At 35.1% G+C, this 13,941-nt stretch overlaps 1 protein-coding gene and 1 pseudogene across 1 annotated transcript in view; both read right to left on the reverse strand.

Annotated features, from left to right (window-relative positions):
- LOC107743276 (cadherin-like and PC-esterase domain-containing protein 1) overlaps positions 1–12,137 on the reverse strand; it is a 61,058-nt gene extending 48,921 nt beyond the window's left edge. Inside the window, exons 1-2 of the mRNA XM_016556437.1 lie at positions 11,145–12,137; positions 2,864–3,035 (exon numbers count right to left, since the gene is read on the reverse strand). Of these exons, the coding sequence (XP_016411923.1) occupies positions 2,864–3,035; positions 11,145–11,456 (484 nt within the window). The 5' untranslated portion in view covers positions 11,457–12,137. The remainder of the gene's footprint in view (positions 1–2,863; positions 3,036–11,144) is intronic.
- A 771-nt stretch (positions 12,138–12,908) lies between these two features.
- LOC107743285 (inhibitor of growth protein 3-like) overlaps positions 12,909–13,941 on the reverse strand; it is a 7,859-nt pseudogene continuing 6,826 nt past the window's right edge.

Below are 13,941 nucleotides of genomic sequence, written 5' to 3' on the forward strand. Positions count from 1 at the left end.
AACCCTTTACACACATGCATATACACACACACGCTATCAGAGTTGTTTCATGTGCCAATAATGGAAAGCACTGGAAGGCTCACTGATGCCTCCAGCGTTCCTGGCATTAAGATGAGTGTGTGTTTTATCAGTAATGTCTCTCTGTATGGTTCTGGTAAAGTTGTTTGGGTAGAGCTTTTGGCCTGATGACCTCAAAGTTTTTGATGTGTTTGCAGGCCAGCCCGTCAACCTGACTGACAGCTGTCGAGACCTGTCTTTGTCCGCAGCGGTAAACAAACACCTGCTTATTTCATCACATAATACACATGCACATACTTGCGTGGTCTCAACTAAACTAAACTAGTGTAAAGAGTTGTTTAAAACGTCATATTGAAAATCTAAAACAATTTTAGTAAATTAAATTATTTTATGTAAAAATCGAATTTCTAGGTCTAGTTAAAACTTTTCACTAAAATTGGTATGCTGACACCTATGTCATTTTGTCAAAATGTGTATTCATTTGGAAAAATGTAAAATAGAAGCATTTTCACTAATGGTCTCAGATGTTTGGACCTCACTGTATTTTGTTTGTATTTTTTTCACCCACAATAATGTGCCATTACATACTTCATTCAGGAAATGTGGCTTTCAAACTGTCAAAATAACTCTTTTGAGAGAAAAAAAAAAGGATTTTTATATTGAAGAAAGGGCTCAAAATAACATTAAACTCAATCTCAATTTGTGGTAATAAAGTTGTATAATACTACTGTATGCATCAATATAAATATCAGGATGAATATGGCATAACCAAATATCAATGGTCGGAGCTATATGTACGTGAAAGACATTTACACAGTTCACTAGAGAGGCCTCCATCTCAGTCACCTCTCTGTGTCCAGTCATGACCTGGAGGAGGAGGAGGGGAGGAAGGTTTTAGGACCCCAGTTGTGACCTTGAAGCAGTGCTTAAACTGAGCTGGAGACCAAATTAACCCCTGAATAACCTGACGGTGGACAGGAACAACAAACCTCTGTGTTCACGAGCCAGCAGCACACAACAGTGCACTTTATTACACGACTCTCTGGAATACTTCATTCTTGATTGGTCAATAGCAGCATTCTTCTGTGATCAAATATTTTAGTATATCACTAAATTATGGTCCCTGGAAACCAATCAATGATACCTCACATAATACACACAAAACATAGATAAGACACACAAGAATCAAGTCAGAGTTGGTTGGAATACTTGCATACTACGTACTATACAGTATGTACGATGTACTGCATACTCACAAAAAAATTATGTGAAAAACTCCACCCAGTATTCAACAGTAAATATTTCAAACAGTAGTATGCTTCATTGTTGTCAAATGACATCCGTCTTGGAAATAAACAATTATTTCCCATTTCATTTAATTATGCGTTAAACTAAAAAATTCAGTTCAATCAAATAAGGTGAATACAATGATAAAAGTGGATTATATTTATTTTTGACATCCCTTCCAGTTCATTCCTCACATTAGAAAAGGATGGTTATGTCAAGTGCATTGCATTTGCAGCATGCTTAGGTTGTATACTACACATTTTGGTGAATTTAGTAATTCACAGCAGGCATTCCATGCATCCAGAAAATTTGCATACTGTGATATGTGGTGCAAAAATAGAAGTTGGTAGCATGCCATTCTAAACATACCCAATCTGTCCTGAGCCCATACAGTTTAAAGCATGCATGCATATGTGAGCTATGTTCTCAACAGCACACTAACATCATATTTTTAGTATAGATTTTGTATGCAGCACGTATTTTGTGTATTATATGCAAATATTCTGTATGCATAATTAAACACAGATGTCCTATTACATACATCAAAAGGTGCAGTGACAATACACTGCACAGAATATTGTATCCCATATTGCAATGCACTTACTTAAGCTTCCAGTCCCAGTGCAGCAAATGAAACATAAGTAATTTCAGCCATGATTTAACACAAAATTGGATTAAAGGAATAGTTCACCCAAAAAAGAAAATCTGCTGAAAACTGACTAACCCTCAGGCCATCCAAGATGTAGATGAGTTTGTTTTTTTCATCAGAATAGATTTGAAGAAATTCTGCATTACATCACTTGCTCACCAATGGATCCTCTGCAGCAAATGGGTGCCGTCAGAATGAAAGTTCAAACAGATGCTAAAAACATCACAGTAATCCATAATTAATCAAAACGACTCCAGTCCATCAATTCACATTGTGTCAAGCATAATAAACCATTAAGATGGTTTAATTTCAAACTGTTGCTTCTGACTAAAATACGAGTCCTCAATTCATTATATTATGAATTATGGAATTTGGCCAGAAGTCACGGTTTAAAGTTAAAAATATTTAACAAAAATTTGTTTCTCACAAACAACACAGCTTTTCACTTCACAATACATTAATTGACGGACTGGAGCCATGTGAATTACTTGTGGATTATTGTGATGTTTTTAGCAGCTGTTTGGACCCATTCGCTGCAGAGGATCCATTGGTGAGCAATAATGTAATGCTAAATCTCTCTGAATCTTTTTTGATGAAAAAACAAACAAACTCATCTACATCTTGAATGGCATGCGGGTAAGAACATTTTCTGGGTGAACTACTCCTTTAAAAATGCTAAATTAACATTTACTGTACTGTATGTTAGAGCTGCTAACCTGCATGCTTGCTGAATTAGGTCATGTGATAACCGTGTATAGTTTGAAGTGCTGATTATTCATACACTTTCTACATACAAGAAGACAAAAATAGGCAGCATTCAGTGTACTGTATACTATGCAGTAAGTACTACAGTAGTATTCCAAATATAACTTGGATTTACATACAAAAGGACAGGATGTCCCCCCTCACCTCTTCTGCCCTGTCTGAGTGAGGCGCTGGTCTCTGCGTAACGGGCCTGATCCACTCGATACCCCTGCTGCTGTAGGACTCTCTGGTACAACTGGACCTCAGTGTCCGTCGGAGCACGTTGGCCTGTCAGAATAATGGCTTTTCCAGCACATCTGCGCTTAGAATGATGAACCTGAGAGAAGGAGGAAAGAGAAACTGTTTTGCAATTACAGTTTTACTTGTATTCATTCTTGATGTTACTTCCTTCAAAACTTAAAAAATGCACAATAAACCTGATTGTATGTTACAAATGCTCCATGAAGTTCAAAACTGGGTTTAAACCGTCCACTGGTTTTGTCACATGTGAGGATCACAACAGCAGGGGTTAATCAGAAAGGCAGCCGAGCATTTCAAAAGTACCCATAATGCAGTCTAGCATGGTAATGGCCAGTGTAGGCCGTGAGGTAGGGAGGAGGGCTGAACCCTGTTTTCTCTGAGAACAGGATTAGATGACATCAGACTTCAGACGCCTGGACTCATTCAGAGTTTCAGGTGACGGCTGCTGCACAGGACAATTTTAGGATACAGTTCAGTTTAGCAAAAGGGGAAAGCCTGACAACATGAGCCTTTTTAAAAGTCATATTAAACATAGCACATGATCATCCAGTTCCGTGTTGCATAACAGAATCAGAGGAACACCGCGTTATTTGGGTAGAGCTTCAGCATGGAGTGTGTGACTGAGGAAGGGAGGGGAGCGTTTCCTCTCCTTCAGCATGGATGATACTGTTCCCCTTTCTTTTCTCTCTGCATGTGTTCATCTTTTTCTGCCGTCATGCTGTGCTGTTCTCTCTCGCTCTCTCTCAGGGGTCCAGTCCTCCTCTGCTTGTAAATGTTTCCATCTGGGAGCTCAGCCACTTTAATGAAAGGGTCCTAAATGGCCAAAGTCAACCCCTGCAACCCATTATTCTCTCTTTACTATTGTATAGTACATAGGTTAGGGATTTCAATAATAAAACTATAAACATATTTGACAAACTCTTATTAGAGGATATAGTACAGTATATACTCAACAACAACAATATAATGATATTATTATTATTATTATTATTATTGCTATTATTATTATTTTTGTTATTATTATTATTATTATTAACAACACTGGGGTTAGTTGTACATTAGTTTTAGTTGTACATTAAGTAACATTTATTTCTAATTATATTTAAACATTATTTTTTACATATAATAATATTAATATTAGCAACAACAATGCATATTTTAATTTTGTTATTGTTATTATATATAATACTTTTATTTATGATGTATATAACCCCTTTATATCATCATCAACAACAACATCATTAATAATTAAATAAAAGGCTTAGATATACATTTATACAGTAATATATTTATTTCTAATTTAAAGGGGTCATATGACGTTGCTAAAAAGATCATTATGCTCTGTATTTGGTGTAATGCAATGTGTTTATGCGGTTTAAGGTTAAATATTGTAGGCTAGGCTACTCTGCAGGTTCAGGAAACAGTACTCCATAAAATGCGCTGCACACATCTGAGTATTTGGGTTGAACTGTTCTGGAACAAAGGAAAATTTGAAATTGCATCATATGACCCCTTTAAGTATCATATTTACATATATTATTATTATTATTATTATTATTATTATATGAAAACTAATACTTAAATATATTAGAAACATACTGCTATATAAATGCATAACTAACTCTTTTGTTTCATTATTATTATTAATAATAATAATAATAATACACAGTAAATATAATAATTTTATTTCTAATTTGATTTTTTTATAACTACAGAAATGTACAAACATTTTATATCAACAACAGCAATAATAATAATAATAATAATAATTAATAATAATAATACATATTAGTAGTAGCAGTAGTAGCAGTAAATATAATACTTTTATTTATTTATAATAAATATTAGAAGAATATTAGGAGATGTGTATTCAATTAAGCAATTAGATTTTCGCTTGAAAGCGAGATAAAAAAAATTATAAAAATCTTACACTTACATTGAAGGATGGACTTAACTCATATCTAGATACTAATATCAGAGACTTTTAGCCATCTAACAAGTAACCATCGAACATAACCAGCTATAACACCTTGGCAACTGCATATCACACAAGCGTCATGACGGCGAGTTTTGCACAAGCTAGCACCGCTAAAATCTATTTTATTACTGTTCTCTTTTCTTTTCACCTACTAGAATTCCAACTTCATCATCAACTCAAAATAAATAAGATGCATCTCATTTCCAGTCTTACTTAGTTTCCCACTCTTTCTTCCCTACATCCCCCAGTCTGTCTCTCCTCGCATCTGCTCCCTTTCTCCTGCCCCTCTGTGAGACCTCAGGCTGCAGACACTAATCTAAAACATGCAATTACTGGACTACATTCATTTTACCCTCCGTGTCTGCGGCCCAAGACACAAACATCATTACTTCATTAAAGCGCTGCCTAAAACAGCCCAGCGCTCAAAGGAAGTAATAACAACAAATAAGAAACGTCTCATGAAGAAAGAGGGAAATAAAAAGGAAGGTGGGAGGGAGAGGGAATAAAAATTATATATATATATATATAACCCAAAGAGCTGAGAGAGCACAATGATACATTAACTTTAATAAGATCTTAAATTAAATCAGCTATACACAAAACACTAAATCCTCTCAGGGTAATCTTCCTTTAATTCCCACCACATAAAAACAGGAGATGAATATACACATAAATATTAATTTAGTCCTCTGGTGAAGGGATCTGTGGAAATGTAGTCAAATCACAGCTGAAAATGCTCTTTCATGAAAAAGCATCCTCTTTTGTTGCTAACTTGTAAATGATGAACAAGCAAAGGTCATTTTAAACTGTGGGAACCAGACATAAACATCCAACCAAGTCTTGAATGTAAATGAGAGACATAGTAGATGGTGTTTGGCATGTGCAACTAAACTCCAAGTGTTTGGACTAAAAATAATGCTATCATCTTTAAAAGCCATCCTCCTAACATCGTCCCCAAAGGGTCATGACTTTTATGGCACACATGGTGCAGAAAAACACACAAAGACATAGGCTATGTGCACATGCATGCAATACTGACAAGAGAAAAAAAATGACATATTCTCTCTCACACACAAACACACACATACAAATGGGTCACAAGTGTTGTGTATAATACAACGAAACAAATCTAAGCATAACAACATCTGTACTCAGATTCAAACAACTCAATCCTCACATGCCCTCTGACCCAGTAAACACACAGATAAAGAACAGACCACCCTGACTGATATGCAGAAATCCTACACACAACCTTACCAGAAAGTAATGTGGTGGTACTGGTGATTGTATCAGATGGTATTTCCATGGTTAATGTTTGGCTGTGAAGGCTACCAAAACATTCAGTGCACTAGTCAGGCTAGTGTAAAATATCCAGAAGTTTTTGTGTGCTCAGGATAGCACTTAGGAGTTAGTGCCCATGCCAAAATACCATTATCATCTCATAAACTCTACTCTGTTTTCTTATGTCAGCAATGTGGAAAGACAAGCCAAACAAAATGAACATCATTGAAGTCACCCTCTGCGCTCAGATGCATCAGAGCAATGGCAAAATTAACTATAAAATTAACACAGACAAGTTTTTCTAACAATCAAGTGCAGAATGTAAAGACTTACATCAGAATAGAACGTATCTGTGAATTCAGAACAATTACGCCTTTAAAATCTGACTGAATGAGTCACATTTAGAGCAGCTGTACTCTTCAATATTACTTTTTTATATATTATATGATATTCTGTAAAAATGATGCATCCAGTTAAACTATATTACTACTACTACTACTACTAATAAAAATAAATATACATGAATACATTTACAAAATGTAAACATATCTATTCAAAATATAAATGTAAATACATTTAATAATGTCTTCTGACTTAAGAATGTCCTATGTGTCATAATTTATACACACACACACACACCTTTATTACATTAATACATTATTACATTAATCTACTACTACTAATATATATGAATAAATTTACAAAATGTATACATTTATAATAAATAAAATACATTTAATGTATTGTAATATATATATATATATATATATATATATATATATATATACACTCACCTTCTGAAGGCAAAAGGGGGTCCAACCCGGTACTAGCAAGGTGTACCTAATAAAGTGGCCAGTGAGTGTATATATGCCTTCAAAGCATTGTAAACCGCACACTTGTGATTACACCCTATAATCCAGATTCAATGTTTGAACCCAGTGTGAAGCACAGCTGGGTCAGGTTAACATGTCCTAGCCTTCAAGAATAGCGCTTGAGATGTGGAAAGAAGGGAGAAAACAAAATGTGGGTTCTGTTAGTATTCAGAGGAGACCTCGAACTCTGCTTGTCCATGCAAAGTGAATGGTTTACTTGGCTAAACGTTTGGCATTGGCTCAACATTTTATTCAAGCTTTCCCCCCACAAACTACTTCTCTCTGTTTTTCTGCGCTTTCCTCGCTCTTCCTCCCCCTCCACAAATACCTCTCTCTCTCTCTGTGCCACTCTGGATGAGGGGTTCTGTTACCACTGGCTCCGTGTATAAGGTTCAGAGGTTAATCATGGCTGTCGAGAGGACCCTATATATAAAAATAGCCTAACCCTTTTTCCTCTCTCCTACAGACATATTCAACACAAACCACATCAGACACATAACATACCAAACCCGCCTCTATACCACATCTAGACCCTCTAAAACAATGCAACACATGGTGTAGAAAAGTTGTGCGCGCTACTTGCTGACCTCCTGTACTTGTCCTCTCCCCACACAGTCAAAACAGCAGACAATAAACTCTCAGCATACTTGAACATGAGTCTCTTTGGGGAGCGTTCAGCCCAACAGTGATGGAGTGCAGTTGTTCGTGCAAACCACAGGCCTAATATAGATTATAACATGTATAGCATGTGCTAGACTGTAGGTTACACTGTCTCCTGACAGCAATGTCACAGCAGAGGTTTGATTTTATGTCTTTACTGCATACATGAATAACACATTACTAAATAATTATATTAATAATAATCATTTAAATACATTAATACTGTAATATTATGAGTACTAATTATAAATATTGTTCAGTATATAACTATATTTAATTATGCTTTAAATTTAAAAAAAAAAAGGATAATGCATTAATAAATAATTACATTTAAATACATTAATGTTGTAATATTGAGTATTAAATATTATAAATATTTTTCAGTATTATATATAACTATATTTAATTATGCACTTAATTAAAAATGAACAAATAATTAAATTTAAATACATTATCACTGTAAGATTATTAGAGTACACTGTAAGATAATAGAGACACTGTAAGATAATATAGTATTAAATATAAATATTGTTCAGTATTATAACTACATTTTACTTTATGTTCAATTTAACATTCAATTTAAAATTAAATACATTAATAAATAATTACATTTAAATACATTAATGCTATAATAATAGTATGAGTATGAAATATTATAATTATTGTTCAGTATTATATACCTATAATTGTGCATTAAATGTTACATTAATAAATGATTACATTTAAATACATTAATGCTGTAATATTCTGAGTATTAAACATTCTAAATATTGTTCAGTATTATACATAACTATATTTTAATTATGTATTAAATTAAATGCATTAATAATACACTAATAAAAAATTAAAATACATTAATGCTGTAATATTATTAATACTAAATATAAATATTTTCCAGTATTATAAATAACTATATTTTAAATCTTTTATTTTATATTTTTCAATATTCTGAAATTACTGTTTTGTATTATTCACTGAGCTTCTCAACAATCTTTAGGTCCCTAAATATAGTTTGGGTTCCAAAGTTCATTTTGCTCATTTTGTCATTTGCAAGGTGATCATCATAAGCCTGCTTGCTTTGAAAATAGTGTCAAACATTAATGCTTAAGTAAAGACCTATGAAAAATAGTAAGTGTAAATAATAATTAATAATAATAATAAGATGATAAAAAAAAAAATCAAGAATAAAAATCAATCTATATTTAATATATGTATTTATATATATATATGTATTAACATTTTTTTTGTTAAATTATAAAGAAATATGTATGTATTTATATATGTATTTATATTTTTAAAAAATAGCGTAGACTGTGTGAGATAAGTATGTGACTACGACCTTCCTACTGGCTGTTAAAGTGTGAAGTCTAAACACATAGTGAGGTTCATATTAGACTGACATATGGCAGCAGTCAAAGAAGTTATTCACATTCACCGTGCGTGTGTGTGTAAACACTAGAAGTTCATCAGCTGAAAGTGAATGCAATTGTCTGATCCTGGATCAGAACCAGGCGGTCCAAAAGCACGGACAGACGTGACTTTGTTAACATGAATGAACATCCTCCAATGGTCTCCAGGGACAACGAGACAGCAATGGCTTGCGGGATGGGAAAACTTTTTCACAAATTTCATAGTACGCACAGCAATCATGGGAATAGGCATCTTCTTCAAATGAACGTTATGAATATATGTTAATGTGAAATGACATTATGCTAATTCACACAACAAACATTGTGCTGTTGCTGAGAGGCTGAAAACACCAAACAAATGCTCAGAATCCTTAACTCGTCAATAAAAATCCCCACACACTCACAATCATGATGCCCACAAATGCAACAGATAATTCTTCACTTCCTGCCCAACTCTGTTACCTACGTGTTTATGACTTTTTATATGGCAGCACGAGACACAGTCTGCTCTCCAGACACATCAGAGAGCCACTGATGGTCGCACAGACTGATAACTCTATCCTACTCAACACACACACACACACACTCAAGTAAGTTTCACTAACAGCTGATTGAGGACAGCTGTCATGGCTCTCAGTGTTGACTTCCTGCTATAGGAGTTAGTTAGTGCGAGATTATGGGAAGGCATACTGCCGCAGTTCCAGCTTAAAACTAAACCTCTATCACCTCTCATTGCTTTCCTGCCCTCATCTTCTGCCTCACTGACCCTAAATCTGTTTTCCAATTTCTCTCTCTCTCTCACTTTTTTCCATGATTTGCACACATGCTCCACCTCCTCGTACAGAAGTCATAAATAAACCGATGCCTGGGCATCCTACATGACAGCCGTTCTTTATTCCCAGCATCTCTCCTCAGATCTTTCTATCCCGTACTGACATAACACTTCCCCACAGACATCAATCATCCCAGCGCTCAAAAGAAAGCATGCATTGTGCACTCATAAATAAGCCCTCCTTCATGTGCTCTCTTAAACCAATGAATGTCCAGCCTTGAGTTTCTCCTCCTAAAATACCCCCAACAAAGACACCCATCATAAATAAACAATAGCTGCTCACTGGCTATATTTTTAAAGGGGAAGATAAATATCCCAACACAACAGCAAGTTGTAAGTGATGAGAACTTAAGAATAAAGTTTTTTGATTTTGATTTGTTGCACAGCTGATGTCCAGCAAAACATCCATTGTTTTGAAATCTATAGCACTACCTGGAAATAAAATTTCAAGGTTATTTTTCATGGATAACAAACCATTTTAATGACAATAAAACAAATTAATTACATTTAAATATTAATATTGTAATATTATGAGCACTAAATATTCTAAATATTTTCAGTAGTATTAATAAATATTTTAATTATGCATTACATGTAAAATTAAATACATGAATAACACATAAATAAATAATTACATTTAAATAAATTAATGCTGCAATGAGTTTTAAATATTTTTCAGTATTATAAATAGCTCTTTTAATTAAACATTAAATTTAAAATGAAATACATGAATACATTAATAAAATGCTAATTAATGCTGTAATATTATGAGTATTAAATATGACATTTTGTCAGCATTATAAATATATTATGCATTAGATTTCAAATTAAATACAAGAATAATACATTAATAATAACTAAAGTAAAATAAAGCAATGCTGAGTATTACACAATAAAAATATTTTTCAGTATTACAAATAACTATTTTATACATATATTCAATTTAAAATTAAATACAGGAATAATACATTAATTAAACAAGATAATGAGTAGGCCAACTAGCCTATATATAATACTTTTGGATTTTAATAATAACTACATATTTAAAATATTTTATTTATACTTGAATAATAATACTAAGAAGAAGAAGAAGAATAGGCAATGATGAAATAATAAACTATAAACAGCTTTCAAACATCAAGACAGTACTTACAAAACTATCTGTCTGTGATGCTTCTAGTAGAGATGTGAGTCTCTCTGGGTTCTTGAGGAGTAGTTTATAATCAAACACCGCAGATTTGTTCCTTTGGTCCCGTTGACTGGACTTGAGCTCAGTTCTGTCCCGGTCCACGGTCACAGTGTGGTAAAACAGCCCGACCGCTATCCCCAGCAGCAGAAGGGGACCTGTGCAGCACCTCCGGCGGAGCGTCCAGAGTCCACGGAAAAGCATTCCCACTTCTGCACAAACGTTCCTGGCTAGAGTCAAGACACAACATTGGGAATGTGCGTTTGGTCCCCACATCATCCCTCCGGGATCACGGCGCGCAGTTGAGCGACAAGCGCTCAAACGCGCAGTTCAGGAATCCGACGCGCTGTGTTAAAACGCGCGTATCTGAGAAACGCTTCATGACATGATCGTGGAAAAGCTAATTCGACGTGCGTCAGAGCTGGTTGTGAAGACTCGTTTCAACGGTCCGGGTATCAAAACAGAGTGAAAAGTTTCTCTGAAGGCTTCTTTCTTCTTCTCAAAGCTGCTGAGCCCCACGGTTGATTAAAAACACTCCCGAGCAGAGGAACCTCATGTCTGAGAGTAATGATACGCCTTCTTCACGCTGAGCGCGCTGTCAGAGAGCGCCTGCCTCCTTTTACCAAACCGCTGCGAATGTTGTGGTTCGGCGAGGCTTCTCAAACATATTAAACTTAAAGGCCTTTTCACACAGAACGTGTTTAGCGGTCATTTACAGTCCGTCTTAAGTGTCGGTCAATCTAGACGAGCGAGAGACTGACAACTAAGGCCGTTGCGTCGCGTCTCAATGTTTTCATTCGGTCTCTCGCGCGCATACGCGTTGTGTTTTTTAACAACCTTTAAAAGTCTTCAGCTTTTACAAAACGCGCTTCCAGACCCATGTGTGCTGCTCCTTTTCATAGCTATTTAAATGGAAGCAACTGTAGTAGATAGCCTACTGTTAAAGTTAAAGCTAGAAAAAAAGAGGATTTTGTCTGTTCTTTTGATTTTTAAGTGCGCACCTGGTTTGCGTTAACCCATTTAATCCCAACAATTTGCCAGCACATGCATTTTACTCCTTGGAAAGCCCAACGAAACAAAATATAACTCATATTCTAATAAAGTAAAATTATTATTATTAATTTTAAAGAAACAACACTTTTAAATCTATTTATTATATATTTTCAAAATAAGCAGTGTGACCACGATCATGTTTACATGTATTGTGGTCATGATTTATCAGACAATTATTGGACCCTAAAATATTATATAATATTTACAGTGGTTGTATCATGTATTTTTGACATTCTGGAGCTTTGACATTTTCTTTTGAAATTATTACCTGGAATTAAACCGCTCATTTACACCAGCTATTTAAAATGTTCACAAGAAATCAAGAAGGTCTGAACTTTAAATTTAAAGTTTACAGCATCTATTTTTTTTTAGCCCTTTAAACTCAAAGCAAATTTTGGTTACAAATGGAGTTTTATGGTTTGGGATCAAATGAGTTAATATGAAGAGAATGGCATCTTAAATGATCCCATTCGCTTGAGTGGGACAATTTAGGAATGGATTCAAGTAGGATTTATACAAAAATGCATTTTGCTTGTTTCATGAATATAGCTCAATGCGTCTCCCCAGTTCTCATATCCTTCCCACGCTCCTACTAAAATCAAAGGGCACTGAATGGTTGATATTAATGTTGTCCCTACTTGGAAAAAGAAACTGTAAAACGCATTCAATCTATTACAATGCACTTTAAGACAGCGTGTACCAAAAGTTCTTGATCATTTTATTGTTTTTTTTCCCCCCACATCTCGCAAAACTTATCACCACATCAGTGCAGTATATGCTAAGACACACAGACACACAAACATACATACAGGTCACAGTTGTTAATTTGTTCTATTGTACACCTTAAGAGCTCCTCGGTAAAATAAGAAACATTCTGTCCTTTAAGCGGAGCACAATACATCATTTATCCATTACACACAAATAATCCCACATAATCATAATTTTCACTGGCGAGCAACGAGGCGTCACTGTTGCCGTTGTAATCCGTTCTTATCAGTATCCTTTAAGATTTGTCAGAGTTGAATGTCCTGAGACTTGTAGTCCATAAAGCAGTTCAGGACTACAACTCCCAGTCTGCATCATGTCAATCCATACTATGCCAATATGGATTAGCAGGGGCTGCCAGATGCCAAGTGTCATCACGCATGGCAAGCTGAGGAATGTCTTGAATGTTAAAAAACATGGGCCTCTCAATACCATCTTGCCCATCCGCCTCCATAAAGATTAATGGAGATGAAGAGAAAAACAGAAAAAGTTTTGAGGGCAGTGCGCGCTTAGATTCACCAGCTAAAAACACCCAACCTGGTTGTGATTTACACAAACACACACACAGCAGCCACACCAACTTTCAGGCATCAACATCTCTCTCTCGCATCTACACACCCTGATCGCATGGTGATGTAACATGTATACTCTCAGTCGAGGGGGACAGTCATTTCAGAGAGGTTGGCCCGGGGATTTGGCATTTATTTGTGCCGGCTTCCCCTCCTCTTCATGGCCGCCGTACACTGTGGGCAGTACCACTTCCCTTTGGGTGCCTCGGTCAAACCTACGCAGCCGTAGTGGAACCACTCGATCGGACACTGCAAGAATATTTGGAAAGAGTCAGGATCAAATGAATCACTTTTTCTGACTACAATCAAAACATCATAAAAATGCTAAGGAATTCTCAGAATGATTAAAAAAAAAAATATATATATATATATATATA

This window comes from Sinocyclocheilus rhinocerous, unplaced genomic scaffold (assembly GCF_001515625.1).
Source record: "Sinocyclocheilus rhinocerous isolate Xijiao unplaced genomic scaffold, SAMN03320098_v1.1 scaffold551, whole genome shotgun sequence".
Taxonomy (NCBI): domain Eukaryota; kingdom Metazoa; phylum Chordata; class Actinopteri; order Cypriniformes; family Cyprinidae; genus Sinocyclocheilus; species Sinocyclocheilus rhinocerous.